Source organism: Orycteropus afer, unplaced genomic scaffold, assembly GCF_000298275.1.
Source record: "Orycteropus afer afer isolate SDZICR_OR568_19922 unplaced genomic scaffold, OryAfe1.0 scaffold00009, whole genome shotgun sequence".
NCBI lineage: Eukaryota > Metazoa > Chordata > Mammalia > Tubulidentata > Orycteropodidae > Orycteropus > Orycteropus afer.
Window position 1 is genome coordinate 19,337,106 of NW_006921596.1, and position 19,643 is coordinate 19,356,748.

Sequence of the window (19,643 nt, forward strand, 5' to 3'; positions counted from 1 at the left end):
TTTTGGTCAATGACATGAGACAAAGTATATGTGAACTGCTGTATGAAAAGTGAATTTACTCTGTAAATCTTCACCCAAATCCTAATTAAAAAAAAAAAAAAACTAAAAAAAAAAGAAGGGACATATGGCCTGGTAGATGGAGTTGGAAAATTGACTCATTATATAGAGAAAAATAATCCAGGATCCCTAGTAATCCTCATGCAGAGCTGGGCTCCAGGAAGATTAAAGGTCTTGATGGGAAGGTAACACTATAAAGTCAATGTACAAAAGTATCTTTGTGAGTTAGGACTTCTCCAACAAAAACTCAAAATCACAAAGCATTAGATCAACCCCAGACACATTTAATGACCTCAAAATTAAGGCTTTCTGTCTAATGAAACACTGTGGACAAAGTTAGCAGATGTGTGACAGAATGGGAGAAGATATTTGCAACGTCGAATACGGACCAGAGATTGTGTGGCAATTCTGCAAACTATCCCGAGCACACTTCCTCAAGAGAGAAAAATGGGCAGAGGTTTCACCTAGGCAATGTCAGAGGAAGAAACACCTAAACATGAAAACAAGAGAGTAGAATCATGAGTCATCAGAGAAGTGCTCATTAAAATGACAAGGACATCTCCTTGCACCCCTATGAAGTTGGCAAGTGTTCCAAAGCAAGATAATCCCAACTGGTGGCAGGGAGGAGGGTACTAGGATCCCACAGGGGGAGGTGGGGAGAGGGCAGAGTGGGTTAGGACTTGGTGCTCCTTCTGATCCAGCAGTGCTGCTCCTGGTTGTGCATCTCAAGACACAGCCTACAGGGCCCTGACCCACAACAACAGGGATGATGCTGTCCATGGCGGATGGAGTGGTGGCAAATGTGACTGTCTGTCCTGGAAGCGTGGAGGTGGCATGTGTGGCTCCACCCCGTGGAGTTAGCAGCAGTGTACACACAGCAACATGATGGGCCTTAAAAACAGTTCCTAGTGAGAATGTAGCAGGTCGAGATATGAAATGCAATACATTCACATAAATTAATAAAAATACCAGCATGCAAAGCAATATACATTTCTTGGGAAAAATTCCATATGAGAATGGCTGCCTGTGAATGGAATGGAAGTGAGTTTAGGGATGAAGAGGTGCTGGGGTTCAGTGGTAGTACCCTCACCTTCCACATGGGAGGCCTGAGTTCGATTCCCAGCCAGTACATCTCAAGTGCAGCCACCACCTGCCTTTCAATGGAGGCTTGGCTGCTGCTGTGATGCTGACCAGGTTCCAGTGGCTCTTCCAGGCTCAGAGGGATAGGATGAAAGGCCTGGTGATTCCCTTCCAAAAATCAGCCAATGAAAACAGATCAAATGGTTTGATCTGCTACCCATCACGGGAATAAGGCAGGACCACCCGAGCTCCTTTGTACAGATAACAAAAAAACTCAACGCACTGCCGTGGAGTTGGATCTGACTCATAGTGACCCCTCCTTGGGTTTCTGAGGCGCTATCACTACAGAAGTAGATTGCCCAACCTCCTTCCAAGGAGTGGCTGGTGGGTTTGAACCACCAGCCTTCTGGTTGGCAGTCAAATGCCTTAGGTGCTATGCCACCAGAGCTCCCTTTGTATAGACAGTAGGTATAAATAACCTCAAGAGCACAGGTAATAGTGAAATATGTAAAATAATTAGGAAATGATGAGTTTTGAGTGTTTATTATCTTTGCTCTTATTGGTGTTAGATGCTGTTGAGTTGATTTTTGACTCATAACAACCCACAGAATTTTCTGGGTGGTGATCTTTACAGAAACAGATTACCAGGTCTTTCTCCCATGGAGCAGCTGGTGGGTTTGAACCACCAACCTTTTGGTTAGCAGCCCGGTACTTAAGCATTGCACCTTCTTTGCTCTTAATGTAATTTATTTACTTGTACATTTTTATAATTTATTTTTTAATATAAAAAGCCAGTTGTGGACAAGTGGATTCCAACTCATGGCGACCCACATGTGTCAGAGTAGAATGGACTCCACAGAGATTTCAGTGGCTGATTCTTCAGAAGTAAATCCCAAGCCTTTCTTCTGAGGTTTCTCTGGGTAACTTGAAACCCCACCTTTTAGCTTGTTAGCTGAGCTTGTTAACCATTGAATAATAGGTGTGTTTAACAACTGGATCACACGAAGTCCTGAGAATTTAACAGTCAGCCAAGCTGGCTGGCTTCAGTACATCGCTAGCAGGGGGATTGATCTGTTGCCACCCGTTTTGGGTGCCTGGACCTGCACAGTCAGAGAAGACTACATTTCCCAGAAGCCTCCTCTCCCAGGACAAGCCCTCAGCTTCCGGAAAGCTGTTCCCATGGAGATGGGCTAACAGACAGTACACACTGTCCTTCAGAGAGGTAAGGAGGGAGCAAGTAGCTAGGCTCTGTCTGACAGGGTTGTGGTGGTGGTGGTGGTAAGGGGGATTTTTCAGCATGGGAGCCTTCACCCCTAACTTTTTAAGGAAGGGGTGTGTGTGTGTGTGCGTGCGTGCTGGGGAAGGGGGTTCAGGGAAGAGTCTGTGGGTTGGGGAGGGTCATGGACCTCTGGGGAGGGTCCAGGAAACTGTGAGGCAAGACAGCACTACAAGCGGCCAGTAGCTGAAGAGGCCGCCTAGTGTAAGGAATACAGTACTGCGGGTTCTGGCCCCAGCTCTGCCTCTAAGGAACATGCTGTGTGACTCTGTGTCAGGGCCCCATCTCAGGGCCTGCTTGGGGTGTAACCATCTGCTGTCCTCTGACATGTTGGCCTTTTCTCCAGCACTTCTTTCCCTGCTCACCCCCACCTCTACCCCCAACATCCCTTCTGGGACTTCCCCCATCTCATTAGACCCTTAAGAACGTGGTTTTCAGAACCAGAAATATATGGGTTCAAATCTCAGATGTACCACTTACTATCTCTGTGACCTTAGTCAGTGCACTCAACCTCTCCAGGCACATAGTAGGTCTTCAGTAAGCTGTAAGCTTACTGCTTTCCCTGGACCCATCCTCTCTGTGCCCGAGAGGCAGACAAAGGGATCTGATAACCAGGGTAAGCTGCTTGGCAGGTGGGCACAAGGAGAGATTTGCTGCGGTGCTGACTCAGCTTGGGTTTCTGTTGGAGCTCAGCCCCTCCTGAGCCCTAGAGGACAATATCAGAACTGGGCAGAAAATGTGTTCCTCCCCTCCTGTTCAGGTGGAGAAACCAAGCCTCAGAAAGGCCTTCTACCTCGGTGAGATTTCTAGGGGTTCAGGGGCGTGGCTAAGGATAAGGTGAAGGGTCAGTTGTTGTACCAGGCCCTTCCTACAACCAAAAGAAGGCACAGTGCTTGGTGGGCCTCTTTGGATTTTGGAGGTAACGCATTCCTCATTTGAGGGTGCTACTTCAGTCTGTTTACCAAGGAACTCAGAAATCTGCCCGTTTTGAGTGGGGCCCAGATGAAGCAAAGGCTCTGCAACCCTGCAACAGGTGCAGGTGACCATGCAAGCTGCTCTGCCACTTGGGCCATATGACCCAGCAAGTCCCATGGTGCTTGAAGGGTCAGTGGCAGATAGAGATGCTGGTTGGAGTCTTTGGTAGGCCCCCATTGGCAAATCAGGAGCCCTGGTGGCACAATGGGAAAGTGTTTGGGTGCTAACTGAAAGGTTGTTGGTTCAAACCCACCAGCTGCTCCATAGGGAGATGTGGAAGAAGTCTGTTTCCATAAGATTGCAGCCTTGCATAACATACTGCACAAAAACATTGTTCCACCTCCTACTTTGGCAAGTAGTAACTGGGATCTTAAAAAGCTTGCGAGCGGCCATGTAGATCAACAATGGGTGTCTCCTCGTCCAGAGCAATGAATAAAGAAAACCAAAGACGCATGGAAACAATTAGTCCAAGCAACTGGTACACCATGCAATCCTCAGCCTGTATGTCTATGAAACCAGAAGAATTAGATGGTGCCCAGCTACCACTGTCAACCACTCAGAGAGGAACTCTATGTGGGAGATCATGGACAGAGGGGGAGAACAATGTGGAACAAAACTCGAAATCATTAAAAAAAAAAAAAAAAAAAAAAAGGAACCAGGTTTGCTGGTCTGATAGAGCCTGGTGGAACCCCTGAGATTATAGCCCCTAGCTGCCCTTCAGGTCTGGAATTGAACCCACTCCTGTGACTTGCAGCCAAACAAAAGACAGGCATATGAGCTGAACATTTACATTAGGTAGCTACACTCCTTGGAAAGATCAATCATGGGAGAAAGAAGGGCTGCGTATGCACAGGGACACAGCTCAGGGGGCAGGAGTGCATGGAGGGAAGGACTCAGGGAGGAGGTGGCTATGGAGATGAAGTGGGAGGAGAGCTGTTGCACTGTGGGAAATTACAGTCAACGTCATGAGACTAAGTGTATGTGAACTGCTGTATGGAAGATGAATTTTCTCTGTAAACTTTCACCCAAATCACAATTTTTTTTTTTTTTCAAAAAGGAGGCTAGGGTGGAAGAAAGTGACCCAAAGCGAAGAACCCTCTGCTTTATTTGTGTATTCATTTTATGATGCAATGCAAAAAAAAAAAAAGATTACAGCCTTGGAAACCCTATGGAGCAGTTGTACTCTCTCCTATAGTGTTGCTATGAGTTGGAATTGACTTAACAGCAATTTTGTTGTTGTTGTTGTTATTGGCATTGGTAAATCACATTGCAGACCCCTAGAATTTTGGAGGACACTCCTGCCATCCTCTGCAGATAACTACTTTTCTTTGAGAAATAGCTTTTGACTTGTTACTGGGCCTCAGTAGACACTGAATGCTTAACCATGAGCCACCAAGTACCATGTGGCTTGAGCTACCCATCATGACCCATGAAGTCATAGAGTTGGATGTGCATGGCAGGACTCCATCACCTTATGGAAGTGGTATATATGAGATCAGGCCAGGTTTCCCCCCCCAGGCCAGGCTCAGGCCACACTGATGGCTAGTTACTCACCTCCATGAGAAGGTGAGCTGGTAGGGCAGGGGTGAGACATGACAGCCTTTCTATCCTTGTCCCTTTGGCCCACTCAGTCCTGACTCCACCCTGCTCTTTTCTCCCCAGTCCTCATTATCACCCCTACCCATCCCCACAAACACACCTGTGGGTCAGTGCTCTCTGGACAATTGCTCTGTTTGCTGTGAAGAAAACAGATATTTGGGCTAGGGTATCAGAGAGAGCTGACCTGGAGGCAGAAGGCTAGCAGAGCAGCTGGGATGGTGTTTGGTGGGATATAGTAGGAACCTAATGAAAGCAGCTTAAACAACAGCAACAACAAAACTCACTGCTGTTGAGTCGAATCTGAATCATAGTGGCCCCTCCTTGGGTTTCCGAGGCGAGGCTGACTTTTCTCACACAGGAGTCTGGAGGTGGCCCTCCAAGCCTTATATGGGAGTTCCATGGTGCCAGTAGGGACCCTGGCTCCCCTTATGTTTCCACTCTGCTTTAGCAGGACTTTGGTCATCATGTGTGGACATCTCACGGCCACACATTGCCTGCTCGACCTCCCACTTCATATCCCTGTCCCAAGCAGGAAGATGGAGAGGGGCAAAGGGCAAAGGGTCTGTGCTAGCTGACCCTTCTCACAAGTCTTCCCAGAAATCCTGCCTAGCAACTTCTGCTCACATCTCATTGGCCAGAACGGGGTGATGTCACAGGGCCACCCCTAGCTGCAAGGGAGTCTGGAGAAGCTAAGCATTTTAAACTGAGCACATTGCTGCCCCAAACAAAATTGAGGTTCTGCAGTATGGAAGGGGAGCTGGAGGTGTGGCTTGGTGGCTGGTGGTCAGCTCTCCTCTGTGGACACAGCTGTGGCGTTTCCTAGGGCTCACGAACACATATGGTACCTCAGTATGGCTCACAAAATGACGCCGATTTGTGCTGACACAGGACTTGGCTGAGACTGCAGACTATGCCTCCCCACCTCCCACTTTGCCCCCCCTCTGGGTGCCTTTGTCTTGTCCATTACTTCCAACTTTGGTGAGATGAGCTGTCATTCACCTGTCATTTACCTGTCACCTTCAGTTTTTTTTCACTTTTCTGCCTAGTCTGTATTGCCTTACTATTACACTTTTCCTTAAAACAATTCACTTACTGGCCTTGATTATTGTTGGACACCATCGAGTCGATTTTCGACTCACAGTGATCTGATGTGACAGAGTGGAACTGCCCCATAGGGTTTCCAAGGCTGTAATCTTTACGGAAACAGACTGCCTCATCTTTCTCCCATGGAGCAGCTGATGGCTTCAAACTGCCGACCTTTAGGTTAGCAGTTGAGCACTAACCCACTGTGCTACCAAGGTTCCTTTACTGGCTTTAATAAACATATTTAAATAGGAGGCTTTATGATGTTACAGCGCCCCCGCAGCATTAGCATCTGTTGGCATAGAGATATTAACTGTCTAAATAAACATACTAAAAGGAAATTAACTAGCAAGTTTGGGACAGTAAGTTTGGGTCTCCCACTCCTTCCCTGACACTGGCTGGGACCTGTTTTATCTTCATTTTAAAGGGAGATTTGCATGTATTAGAAAGATGTTACAGATGCACTAGCCCAAGGTGAGACTTTCCCCTCCATAGAAAGGAAGTTTACAGGGAATCACTGTCTCCCTCTGTGACCTGTTGTTGTTGTTATGTGCCATCGAGTGGCCCTGACTCATAGGGACCCCTTGTGTTTCCAAGGCAGTATCACTAGAAAGCCCAACCTTCCTTCCGAGGAGTGGCTGGTGGGTTTGAACCGCCAGCCTTCTGGTTAGCAGTCAAGTGCCTTAGGCACTATGCTACCAGAGCTCCTCTCTGTGACCCAAGCCACCTAAAATCACCTCCCAGGGATGCAAGTGGTCTTGCTGGCTCCTCCTGCCCGGGCTGACAGTCAGCCACTCCGAGTGCTTTTAGCCCTCCTCCGTTTCCAGAGAGCCCGAGCTGTGCCAGCATGGAGGTCCTGATAGAGAAGGTGGAGGAAGAGGAGGAGGCTGAGCAGGAGGAGGGGGCAGAACGGCCCGTCAAGCCCGAGAAAATGACGAAGTTGCTGCAGAAGGAGACAACCACGCTGACGCAGGAGACGCTGAGAAACATGGAGCAGAAGATGTTGGAGATCAAGGTCCCCGTCCCGAAGGAGCCCTTGTGAGTGCTGCGGTGGGGGCTTCAGGCCCAGCAGCCCTGGCAAGCGCCAGACCAGGGTTGGGGGCCAAGGGACCAGACAGAATGGTAGAGCCTAGGCAGGGTGGTACCGCCTTGGAAACCCAAGAAGGGGATCCGACTCGACAGCGGTGAGTTTGGTTTTGGTTTAGGCAGGGCCAGGACAGGAGAGGGAGGAAGATAAGGGTGAGAGCTAGGCTTTCAGACTGCCTGGTCTGAGTCTCGCTAGCTGTGTGACCTTGGGAAAGTCACTTAACCTCTCTGTGCCCAAGTTCTTCCATCTGTTTAAAAGCATGGCTGATAATAATGATACTTGTCTTCTATGAAGCTGTGAGGATTAAATGAGGAAGGGGTAGAGTCTGTCACGGCCAAGACAGCTCAAGGTGAGGCCTAGCCTCCCACGGACCAACACCACCCCTCTCGTGGGCGCAGGACCAAGGACACTATTGACACCTCCAAGCTGCCCCTTTCCTACAAAATCAACACACCTAAGGAGGAGCAGCTGTTGCAGGTGGCAGACAACTTCTCTCGCCAGTACAGTCATCTGTGCCCGGACCGCGTGCCCCTCTTACTGTACCCGCTGAACGAGTGCCATGTGCCCGTAAGGCCAGAGAGGGTGGAGGGCGGGAATGGGATGGGGGAGCAGGAAGCAGAGGGTGGAGAGCAGTGGCATGGACTCTCCAAGGTCTCCAGTCGGAGCACAGACTTTCCAGCGATTGGAGCAGAGTCGGGCCCCACCCAGCTGCTAATCTGGGGTGGCATAAACTCAGACGTCAGCAGCTCCAGTGGGCCCCTCTGATTGCAGGGGAAATGCAGGCCTGGGGTTACCCAATCAAGAGAAGGAGGGAGCCAGGTTCTCTCTCTTTTTTTTTTTTTTTCTTTTTAATGAGAATCTGATTTGTAAATGTTGACAGCTATTACATTTTTTTTTTTTTAATTACCTCGTGGACCAAATAAAACAGGTCTGTGGGTCCCTGTCAACCAGTGGGCAGCTGTTTTGCAGCTTTTGGGTTAATCTCACACCTTTCATTTACAGATGGGGAAACTGAGGCCTGGGAGGCTGAGAGATCTGTCCTGGGTCACAGGGGTGGAAGGAATGCAGCAAACACTCAGGTCCTGAAGCCCATCCTGGGCCACTTTGTCTTATTTCTCTGTCCTTGGCTGCACAGGGCTGGCCTCTAGGGCTGACCACTGCACTGGCTGTGGGGCTACCCCTGGCCCAGAACCTCTGTAGGCCCAGAGGAGGGCATTACACCTGGGGAGGAGCCCAGAACTGATCCGGGACCATGAGGACAAAGGCTGGGTGTCTGATTTTGTTGAGTGGCTGGGGGCAGCATTCGAGGCTTCTCTGGATCCAGGCACCTCCTTGGTCTCTGGGGATCAGAGGAAGGCATCTTTCAAGGCCCATCTAGCCCAGACCCAGAATAACCTGGTGTGTCCCCTGGGTGCCGGTGATGTAATTGGGGCCTCTCTTGTCATCATGTGGTCCCACTGAGTGCTGCCATATGCCTGGCCTGTGTGTTACCTCCCCAACAGAAAAAAACGGTTGCCAACACATCAGTTCCAACTGGTGACCACATGTGTCAGAGCCGACTGTGCTCCTTGGGGCTTTCGGTGGCTGGATCCTTAGAAATGGATCAGCGGGCCTTTCTGTCAAGGCACCTCTGGGCAGACTCAAAGCACCACCTCTTGGTCTGCAGCTGAGCTCATTCCTCACTTGTGTTACCCAGGGACAACTGAGAGATGGGACCTGTGATTGCCCCTCGTTCACAGACGAGGAAACAGACTTAGAGAGCTGCAGGGACCTGCATGGGCTCACACAGTCAGCAGCAGAGCTGGGATCTGGCTCCAGGCCACCACCCAGTGTGGGATACCTGGTGCTACAAGGATGAGGGGCTGTCCTGCCACCTGGTGCCCACAGGGCCTGGCCTCCTGAGACCGCTCCGGGCTCCGAGGCCTGCCCTGTGAATTTGAGGAAGGACCCACCAGGCACCCGATCTCACAGAGCTTGCCCACCCTCCCGTGTCAGGTGTCTTAGTTTGCTGGTACCGCTGTAACGGGAATACCACCAGTGGGTGACTTTAACAAACAGAGATTTACTTTCTCACAGTTCAGGAGGGTGGGAGTCAGGATTCAGGCTGCCGGCTCCACGGGAAGTCACTCTGTGTGGGCTCTGGGAGGAAATCTTTGCCTCGGTTTCTTCTCGACGTTCCTTGGGGTCTCCGCGTGGCATCTGTCTTCCCCCAATTGGTGCTTGGCTTCTCTGTGTCTAATCTGCTCTTCTTATATCTCAAAAGTGACTAGGTTGACGGCACACCCTACGCTGACATGGCCTTATTAATTTAACAAAGGAAATCCTATTCCAAATGGGATACATCCACAGGTACTGGGGTTAGGATTACAGTGCATGTTTTAGGGGACACAACTCCTTACATAACACCAGATCTCTCCCTTTGCAGAAGTTCGTGAGCACGACCATCCGGCCCACGCTGATGCCCTACTCCGACCTCTACAACTGGGACAGCTGTGCTCAGTTTGTCTCTGACTTCCTCACTATGGTACCCCTGCCTGACCCCCTTAAGCTGGTAAGGGCCAGCCCAGGATGAATCCTTAGGCTCCTAAAGCTTAAGAAGGGAAAGCAGGCTAGGAGAAGGAGGCTCAGCTGAGCTCAGGCCATAGCCCGTGAACCTGTCTATACCAGAGCCCTCAGGGACCTCGGGGAGAATGGGCCCAGAGAGGGCTGAGCACTTACCCAAGGTCACACAGCAAGTTTGGAAGGGGTGAAAGAGTCTCCCTTTCACAACTCCAGGGAATGGGGAAAGGAGAGAGATGGGGGAAGACCCCACACCCACAGCCCTCAGCCTCAGCTTTAGACTCCTGAACCATGCAGTCAGTTTCTCATTGCAAAGGAAGGAAGAAAGGGACAGCTCAACAATGGAGAAATGATAGAGGGGAGAGGAGGAAAGGATGGGGGATAGAAGTGAGAGGAAACTGGGAGTGAAAAAACAAAATTACTGGTCAGAAAGCATCACATCCAGAGCTTCTCCAGCCCAGAGGTGGTTTTCCTTCGGGACGTCCACAAGTCTCTTAAAATAACACAACAGGAAATACCTGGGCATGGTGTCCCCGGTTTTCATCCCAGCCTTAGCAGGCTTCCTAACCCACAAAGGTTAAGAGCCCAGCCGGGATCCAGCCAGCACTGAAGCCACAGCCCTGACAGGTGGGCTGTGACTGCTGGGCGGCCAGGTGGGGCCAGCAGGTGCTAGCTATACTGACCAGGCTGCCGTGCCCAGCCCAGGTACCTGTACTCCTCGACCACGGTGCTCAGGTACCAGAAGGGCAACTGCTTCGACTTCAGCACACTGCTCTGCTCCATGCTTATCGGCTCTGGCTATGATGCCTACTGCGTCAACGGCTACGCCTCGCAGGACCTGTGCCTCATGGACCTGACGCGAGAGGTGTGCCCGCTCACCATGAAGGCCAAGAAGGTATGGCCAGGCTCGCGCTGTCCATGGCATCTCACAGATTGTGGGTTATCACTGCCATCACGCCCATCCCTAAAGCAGTGTGGAGGATGTAGATGGGAATGTAAAATGGTACGACCACTGTGGAAAGCAGTTTGGCAGTTCCCTAAGAAGTTAAACGTAGAGTTATTATATCAGTACCAGTTGCCATCAAGTCAGTTACAACTCATGGTGACCCTGTGTGTGTCTCGGAGAAGAACTGTGGTCCACAGGGTGATATTTTGGATGTAAATCACCAGGCATTTCTTCTAAAGTGTTGCCAGGTGGACGAGAACCTCCAACCTTTCAGTTAGCAGACAAGTGTGTTAACTGTTTGCATCACCAGGGACTCTGTAGTTATCATAGGACTCAGTGATTCACTCATAGGCATAAAAGAATGAGAGCAGGGCCAGCCACAAACAGATACTTGTACAACCAATGTTCATTGCAGCACTATTCACAATATCCAAAAGGTGGAAACAGCCCAAGTGTCCATCAACAGGTGAATGGACAAACAAAATGTATATATCCACACAATGGAATATTGTTGTTGTTGTTGTTAGGTGTGGAGTTGAGTCCTACTCGCAGCAACCTCATGCAACAAAGCAGAACTGCCGCATAGGGTTTCTTGGCTGTAATCTTTATGGAAACAGGTCACCAGGTCTTTCTCCGACAGAGCCACTAGGCAGGTTTTAGCTACCTATCTTTTGGTTAGGAGCTCTGGTGGCATAGTGCCTAAGGCACTTGACTGCTAACTAGAAGGCTGGCGGTTCAAACCCACCAGCCACTCCTTGGAAGGAAGACTGGGCAATCTACTTCCATAGTGATACCGCCTCGGAAACCCAAGGAGGGGTCACCATGAGTCAGATCTGACTTGAAGACAGTAAGTTTGGTTGTTTTTTTATCTTTTGGTTAGCAACCGAGCACTTAAACATTGTGCCACCGGGCTCTAACACATGCTATGACATGGATGAACCTTGAAAACATGCTGAATGGGATTACAACATTTGTGATCCCACTTACATGAATTATCTATGTAGAGAAATACATGTGGACAAAAGTAGGGTCATGGTTACCAGAGGCTGGAGGGGGAGGGGACAGGAAGTTAGTGCCAACGACTGGAAGAGATCCATACTTAGGCCCATTCCAAAGAAAAGTGATCCAACAGAATTCAGAAATTATCAAACAATATCATCAATATCACATGCAAGTAAAATTTTGCTGAAGATAATTCAGAAATGCTTGCAGCAATCCATTGACAGGGAACTGCCAGAAATGCAAGTCAGATTCAGAAGAGGACATGGAACAGGGATATCACTGCTGATGTCAGATGGATCTTGGCTGAAAGCAGGAAGATGTTTACCTGTGTTTTATTGACTACACAAAGGCATTCGCCTGTGTGGATCATAACAAATATGGATAACATTACAAAGAATGGGAATTCCAGAACACTTAATTGTGGTCATGAGAAATATGTACATAGACCAAGAAGCAGTCATTCAAATAGAACAAGGGCATACTACATGGTTTAAAATCAGGAAAAGTGTGCATCCGGGTTGTAACCTTTCATCATACTTATTCAATATGTATGCTGAGCAAATAATCCAAGAAGCTGCACTATATGAAGAAGAACACTGTGTCAGGATCAGAGGAAGACTTGTGATAGTTAAGGTTGTGTGTCAACCTGGCTGGGCCATGATTCTCAGTGGTTTAGCAGTTATGATGTAGTCGTGCCCTATGATGAGATCTGATATAATGTAATCACTTCTGCAATGAGATGTGCTATGAGCAGTCAATCAATTGAAAGGGAGCTTCCTCATGAGTGTGGCCCATTTCCAGTATCTGTGGACGTCCTGTCCAAGTTCCCTGGCCTTTTGTTTGATCTGCATCTTGCATCTGGCTTGTCATCACTTGACCTCTGGTTCCTTGGACTTGCGCCAGCAGCCTGCCATATTGCCTGCCAATCTTGGGATTCATTAGCCTGTGTGGCCAATGAATAAGGAATATTGAAGAAGAACTGATACCTTTGAATGATGGTGTTGGCAAAGAATGTGGAATATACCATGGGCTGCCAGAAGAATGAACAAATCTGTCTTGGAAGATGTAAAGCCAGAATGCTTGGAAGTGAGTATGGTAAGACTTTGCCTCCCGTATTTTGGACATGTTATCAGGAGGGACCAGTCCCTGGAGAAGGACATCATACTTGGTAAAGTAGAGGCTCGTCAAAAAAGAGGAAGCTCCTTAACGAGACGGATTGACACAGTGGCTGCAACGATGGACTCAGACGTGGCAGTGAGTGTGAGGATCGCACAGGACTGGGCAGTGTTTGGTTCTGTTGTGCACAGGGTCGCTGTGAGTCAGAACTGATGCAACAGCACCTAACAACACCGTTCTACAGGTTAGTGTGTTCAGATGAAATTGGAGATGATAACCTGACCAAAGTCACACAGCTGGTCCGTGGAGACCCAGGGATGGAAGCCTGAGTAGGTCAGGCTCTAAACCCTGGAGATACGCTCTTTCTCCCTCATAACTGCTGCAGGCCTCTTCTGCAGCCTCTGCAGTGCTCATTCCTGGGCACTTTGTTTGCACCTTAGCATGTGTTCCTGTGTGCACACGTGTATATGTGCATGCGTGCACACACACACACAGAAGATTTCATCACTTTCCTTGCCTAGCAAACCTTACTTTAAATCAACACATGAAACCCTCCAAACAATGATAAGATCTGAAAACCCTGACCCCCAACCATTTGTCTCACCTCCCACATGGGGTTACATAGCTGGCACGGGCCATGGAAAAAGAAGAGGAAAAGGTCACATCTCCTGAGTGCCTGTCCTGGGAGGCATCTTACATGGGCATTTTACTGTGCCCACCTCCCTTGTTCTCAGGGTTCTTATCATTCTCACTCCACTTTACAGAGAAGCCTGAGGTTCAGAGAGATGAGAAAACTGGCCCAAGTCATAGACCTGGAGCTGGGCCTCTACACCTAGAGCCAGAAACGCTGTGTGGTCGACAACTGTCATCTCCTGGTTGGAGGGGCTGCTGGTCAGGTCTCAGCTCTGAGTGTGTGTGGTAGGTGGTGTAGGGCCATTTATTCTTCTCTCTTTTTGGGTGACAGGTGGTTCGTAAGGTGGAAAAGGCACCGCCTAAGAAGTATGCCATCAAACCCCCCAGGGACCTGACCAGCAGGTTTGAGCAGGAGCAGGAGCTCAAGAGGCAGCGGGAGATGAAAGCTGCTGAGGAGAAGCGGCTGAGGGAGGAAGAGGAGCGCCTCCTGGTGGGTCCACATCCTCAGCCCCCACCCCCAGCTCAGCTGAAGAGGGGCTTCTGTGAATGGGGAACACACACAAGTCAGGGAAGTGGGGGTTCATGTAGCTCTGGCGCTCTCCTTGTTCCAGACTCTTCACTGGAGATAACTACATGCACCGTTGCATCCATCCATCCACCTATCCGTCCTTCTGTGTCCATCTTCCCATCACCCCTTCCAACATTCAGCCTCCCATCATCCATTCTCCCATCCATCCATCTGTCCATCCACCTACCCACCCACCCATCCATCCATCCACCCGTCCACACGTCCATCCGTCCGTCTGTCCACCCATCCATCCATCCATCCACCCATCCATCCATCAGTCCATCCGTCCATCCTCATCTCTCCTTCCATCACCCATCTATCCTCCTTTCTCTGCTTCAGTCATCCATCCTCCCATCCATCTGTGCTCTCATCTTCCCTCTTTCCATTGCTCCCTTCCATCTACCATTTACTGAGTTTCTCCTGTGGTCCAGGCCCTGGGGATGCAATAATGAATATGGCACAGTCATCGTCTTCCCAGAAGGAGGCCAACAAGGGAACCATATAGAAATTATTACCCTTTTTTGGATGAAATCTCACCCAGAAACATAACATAATAAAGCCAGTAAATCCTGGACATCCCAGAACTCCAAAGAGTCCAGTATATGAACCATGGATCGTGTCAGATCCTCACATTTTATTAATAAGAAAATGGGCTCAGGATTGGGTGACGTTCTCAAGCCAATGGCACAGTCCGAATCAGAACTTGGCTGTCCTGCTGGACCCCTGACACCCCCTCCCTCCCCATCGCCCTGTGCAGGAGGCAGAGAAGGCAGCACCTGACTCCCTGCATGGCCTGCGGGTGCACTCCTGGGTCCTGGTGCTGTCAGGAAAGCGTGAGGTGCCCGAGAGCTTCTTCATTGACCCGTTCACAGCACACAGCTACAGCACCCAGGACGACCACTTCCTGGGCATCGAGAGCCTGTGGAACCACAAGAACTACTGGGTCAACATGCAAGACTGCTGGAACGGCTGCAAGGTGCCCAAGAGGGGCCCAGAGGGGAGCGGGAGGTGAAGGTGATCCTGTGGGGAACCAGCCACCAGGCCATGAGGGCTGAACCCCCATAGCCACTCCCTTGCCCACAAGTAACCACTCTAATAAGATTGTGAGCTCTCTTTTGATGTATATATCCTTCCAAAATATGGATTGTTAGTTTGTGTTAATGATTTTCTCAAAAAACTCTTCATTGAAGTGAAACATACACGTAGAAACGTACAGTCATCCTAAGTGCACAGCTCAGAGAATTTCCATAAATTGAGCCGGGTGGAGAAATAGAACATTACCCACGCTGCAGATGCCCCCTTGTGTCCAGTTTTTGAACCTCCAGTAGAATGTCAAAGACCAGTGGGAATCGTGGGCGTCCCTATCTCACTCCTGATTCAGGAGGAAAGCCTTAATACTTTAATATTTCATTATTCATATGATGTTTACTGTAGGGTGTTTTTTTTTTTTTTAAGTTACCCATTTATTATAAGGAGCCTTGGTGGCTCAAACGGTTAAGTGCTAGGCTGTTAACCAAAGGGTTCACAGTTTAAACCTACCCAGTGGCTCTGAGGGGGAAAGCCAAGAAAACCTTATGGGGCAGTTCTCCTTGTCACATGGACTTGCTGCTATGAGTTTCAATCAACTTGATGGCACCTAACAACTTTTATTATAACCAGTTGTGTTTTTTTAGTTACCCATTTATTACAGCCAGTTTAAAAAAAAAAAAAAAAACTGTAGGCTTTTTGTAGCTGCTCTTTATCAGACTAAGGAGATCCCTTTCTCTTCTTCAGCTTTCTAGTAGTTTTTTGTTGTTGTTGTTAGCCAGACAAAATCTGTTTTTAGCAACTGCTTTTTCTGCATCTATTAAGATGATCATATGATTTCTCCCCTTTATTCTATTAACTAGGTGAATTACCCTGATTGTTTTGTTTTCTTTTGAAAGTATAATTCCCATTCTATAAAGCTCACAGATACAGAGTGTATTTCATTGTAGGGATAGCCCATGACTCATTTATCCATTCATCCATTGATGGACATTTGGGTTTTCCCCACCTTTTGGTTATCAGATTCCTCAAAAAAAAAAATTGAACTTGAATTTTATTTGAGATGATGATGAAGTTATGTATCAATGTGAAACATTCACATCTTAATGCTTCCTGCATGTTACATCAGTGAGCCCTGATGGTGCAGTGGTTAAGGGCTTGGCTACTAACCGAAAGGTCAGTGGTTCAAATCCACCAGCCAGTCCATGAGAGAAAGAGAGGTGGCGGACTCCTTTCTTGTGTATTTTTGGTTAATTCCTAGATAGTTTATAGGTATTGTTGCTATTGTGATTGCTGTCTTAATTGGTCATTATATATTTTAGTTGGTTTTTACTAGTAGAGACAAATATGATTGATTTCACAGAAGCAAAGCATGATACTATCTAATTGCTACTTTGCTACTTATGAGCAGTGGTGGTTCAGTGGCAGGACTCTCGCCTTGCCTTCTACGTGGGAGTCCCTGGTTAAGTATCCAGCCAAGGCACAGCCACCACCTGTATGTCAGGGGAAGCGTGCATGACACAGTCATACTGAACAGGTTTCACTGGAGCTTCCAGACTAAGATGGACGAAGAAGAAAGGCCTGGTGATCTTTCTTAAAATCAGCCAGTGAAAACCCTGGGAATTACTGCAATCTGACCCACAGCTATCGGGGCACGGTGCAGGGCCCAGCAGCCTGTCATTCCGTTGCACACGGGGTCATCGTAAGGTGGGAGCTGACTGTATGGCAGCTGTGGAAAGGGCATGGGGGTGGCATCTGACTGCCTCTAACTTCACAACACTCACTTCTTACGAAAATGACAGAGTTTTGGACAAGATGTAAAGATACGTAAGTATCTGTGCTAGGTGCCTCCTCTTTCCTCCCCTTTGACTATTCCTAATTAGCGTTACACCTAGGGCCAGTTTCCTCCCTCCCCCTCCTCCTGTCTACCCCCTGACCACCCCCAGCTAGCGTGATCCTCAGGATCCCTTCCAGGACTCAGACAAGACATTAAAGACTAGGATTAGGGCCTGCTTCAGGGCAGCTTCATGTTAAAACCCCCTTATGGGCAGCTTTCCTCTGACTTTTGACCTCCAGGGACACTGGTTCTGGGGATGAGGCCCAAGGCTGTGGGAGGTGCCCCATCTGCTAGGCACTGTTTGGCACGTGGGCTGCTCTGATTGAGGAGACCATGATCTTACTCCTCAGGTGAGCCAGGGGAAGGGGGAGGAGGACCCCACCCGCGAGTCCCGCTCATCCTCCGCGCGTCCGGCCTGACCCTTTCTCCCAGCCTGGGCAAGCAGCCAGCTGCTGCTGTTGTCTCATGCTGTCAGCATGGATTTTCTTGGTTGCAATCTTTGTGAAAGCAGACTTTCAGGCCTCTGCTTCACGGTGCCACTGGTGGGTTCAAGCAACATTTTGGTTACAAAAAAAAAAAAAAAACACCAAACTCACTGCCATCAAGTCAATTCCAACTCATAGTGACCCCTCCTTGGGTTTCCAAGGCACCATCTCTTCCAAAGTAGATCGCCCAGTCTTCCTTCCAAAGAGTGGCTGGTGGGTTTGAACCTCCAGCCTTCTGATTAGCAGTCAGATGCCTTAGGCACCACACCACCAGAGCCAGGTATAAACAGGGACCAACCTGAGGAGGTATTTTTTAAAACCCGCCCTTTCCTGGAGGGTCAGATTCCTCCTCCTGTAAAGTCTCTAGAGGTTAGCCTGTCCGTGGCCCTGGGATGCCCTAGCCCACACAGATGGACCTCTAAATCTAGGCCTACCCAGGCAGAAGGTTTCTGACTCTCTCACAGAGACTGACAACAGCTCGCTTCCCAGGGAGACTGGACAATGTGAAGTGAGCCCCGTCCTCCCCCCCAGGGCCTGTTCCCCCATCAGAATGAGAAGCATGGGCATGGATTCTCAAGGTGGCCTGGCGCCGACATTCTGGCCCTTTGAGATTTGGCCCCAGGTCCCTTCTCCTCTGGGAGCTGCTGTTTCCACCAGCCCTGTGAGGTGCACTCAATGGATTCCCCCCACCATCAGGACTTGGTCTTTGACCTGGGAGACCCTGTGAGGTGGGAGTACTTGCTCTTGGGGACCGATAAGCCTCACCTGATGGCGGGTGATGAGGACAACGGAGTGAGCGAGGACGACGACGATGTGGAAAATCTGGTGCGTCCTGGTGGGCACAGGGTGGGAGGGGGGACGAGGAGGGGTCTCACCCTATCATCCGGCCAGCCTGAAAAATGTCCCAGCCAGCACGTGTATGTATGGGAGCGGAGATGGTCCAGGGAGACCAGCTATGCATTCCTCGAGGCAGAAGAACGCCTGTAGCCTGAACCACATTCTTACTCTACAGAGGGCAACCTGAGGCCCAGACACACCCTGCCCTGCACCAGCACTTGGTTAGAGGAGGGCTGCGACTTGAACTCAGGTCTCCTGCCCCCTACACACAGCCCACCCTTGCTCAGGGTCACCCTGATCCCCCTGGGGAGCACACTCTCGGAGTGAGGTGATGTGACCTTCTCAGTGAGCCCTGGGAGCCCAGGCCTGTCCTCACTGCCCAGCCTGGGTGGCCACAGCGATCCCCAGAATTCCCAGGCCTTTCTTGTTGGTCCTATCGGCCCTTCTAAAGGAAGGCCATTGGACAGGGGACAGAGCCATCGGCACCCCTTCTGGGCAGGTTTCCAGGGTGCCTGTGTGGGGTGCTCAGGAGCACAGGGACCTTAGTTACCGGCTGTGACCTTGTGCAAATCACCTATGATAAGCTTCTGATTTCTTATCTGTATGTAAAATGGGGGAGGGCATCCTAGTAGTATTTTTAGTACAGTGAAACCTGTGAGAGCCGGAAATGGTTGGGACTCCCTTGTTTTCTGGGTTTTGACAGTTTTCCACCTTTGACAGGGTGCGGTCTTACCGTTCAGTGGAAAATATTTGCGTTTTCCTTCTCTGACAGGTTTCTGCACACAGTGTCTGGTTTTTGCAGGTTTTACTGTGACAGTAGGTAACACTCATCTGCTCTTACTGTGTACCAGATGCTGTTGTAGGTGTTTACGATCACCCAGGCAGGTGGCTACTAGTGTTATCATCCATGATTATTATCATCCCATTACACAGATGAGAAAGGAGCTCTGGTGGCGTAGTGCCTAAGGCATTTGACTACCAACCAGAAGGTTGGCGGTTCAAACCCACCAGCCACTCCGCAGAAGGAAGACTGGGCAATCTACTTCCATAAAGATTTACCGCCTCGGAAACCCAAAAGGGGTCGCTATGAGTTAGAATCGACTCGATGGCAGTGAGTTCAGGTGTTTTGTTTTTTTTCCTCCACACAGATGGGAAGACTTATACACAGAGTAACTTACCCAATGCTACACAACAAGTGAGTGACTGAGCTGGGATTTGAACCCAAGTAGTCTGGCTCTAAAATCTGAGTTCTCAAAGGTGACTCAGTCTTACCTCTTAGGGCTGCTTGAGGGTAAACATAGACCATGGGTGTGACATGCTTGACACAGCAGGGTAGATATGCTTGGAAAATGGGGTCACATGTTCTCAGCATCTTCTTCAGAAGACAAATCCTGCATCACTAGCGCCCCCTGCTGGCCAAGAGGCAAGGCCCAGGCAGTGTCTAATGAGCCCAGCCCATTGTTTTTTTTTTTTTTTT

The 19,643-nt window shown here is 49.3% G+C and overlaps 1 protein-coding gene across 1 annotated transcript in view; it reads left to right on the forward strand.

The window, feature by feature from the left end:
* Positions 1–6,917: 6,917 nt before the first annotated feature.
* DRC7 (dynein regulatory complex subunit 7) overlaps positions 6,918–19,643 on the forward strand; it is a 22,848-nt gene continuing 10,122 nt past the window's right edge. The window contains exons 1-7 of the mRNA XM_007948054.1: positions 6,918–7,108; positions 7,556–7,724; positions 9,583–9,708; positions 10,417–10,611; positions 13,745–13,903; positions 14,739–14,957; positions 18,026–18,154. Of these exons, the coding sequence (XP_007946245.1) occupies positions 6,918–7,108; positions 7,556–7,724; positions 9,583–9,708; positions 10,417–10,611; positions 13,745–13,903; positions 14,739–14,957; positions 18,026–18,154 (1,188 nt within the window). The remainder of the gene's footprint in view (positions 7,109–7,555; positions 7,725–9,582; positions 9,709–10,416; positions 10,612–13,744; positions 13,904–14,738; positions 14,958–18,025; positions 18,155–19,643) is intronic.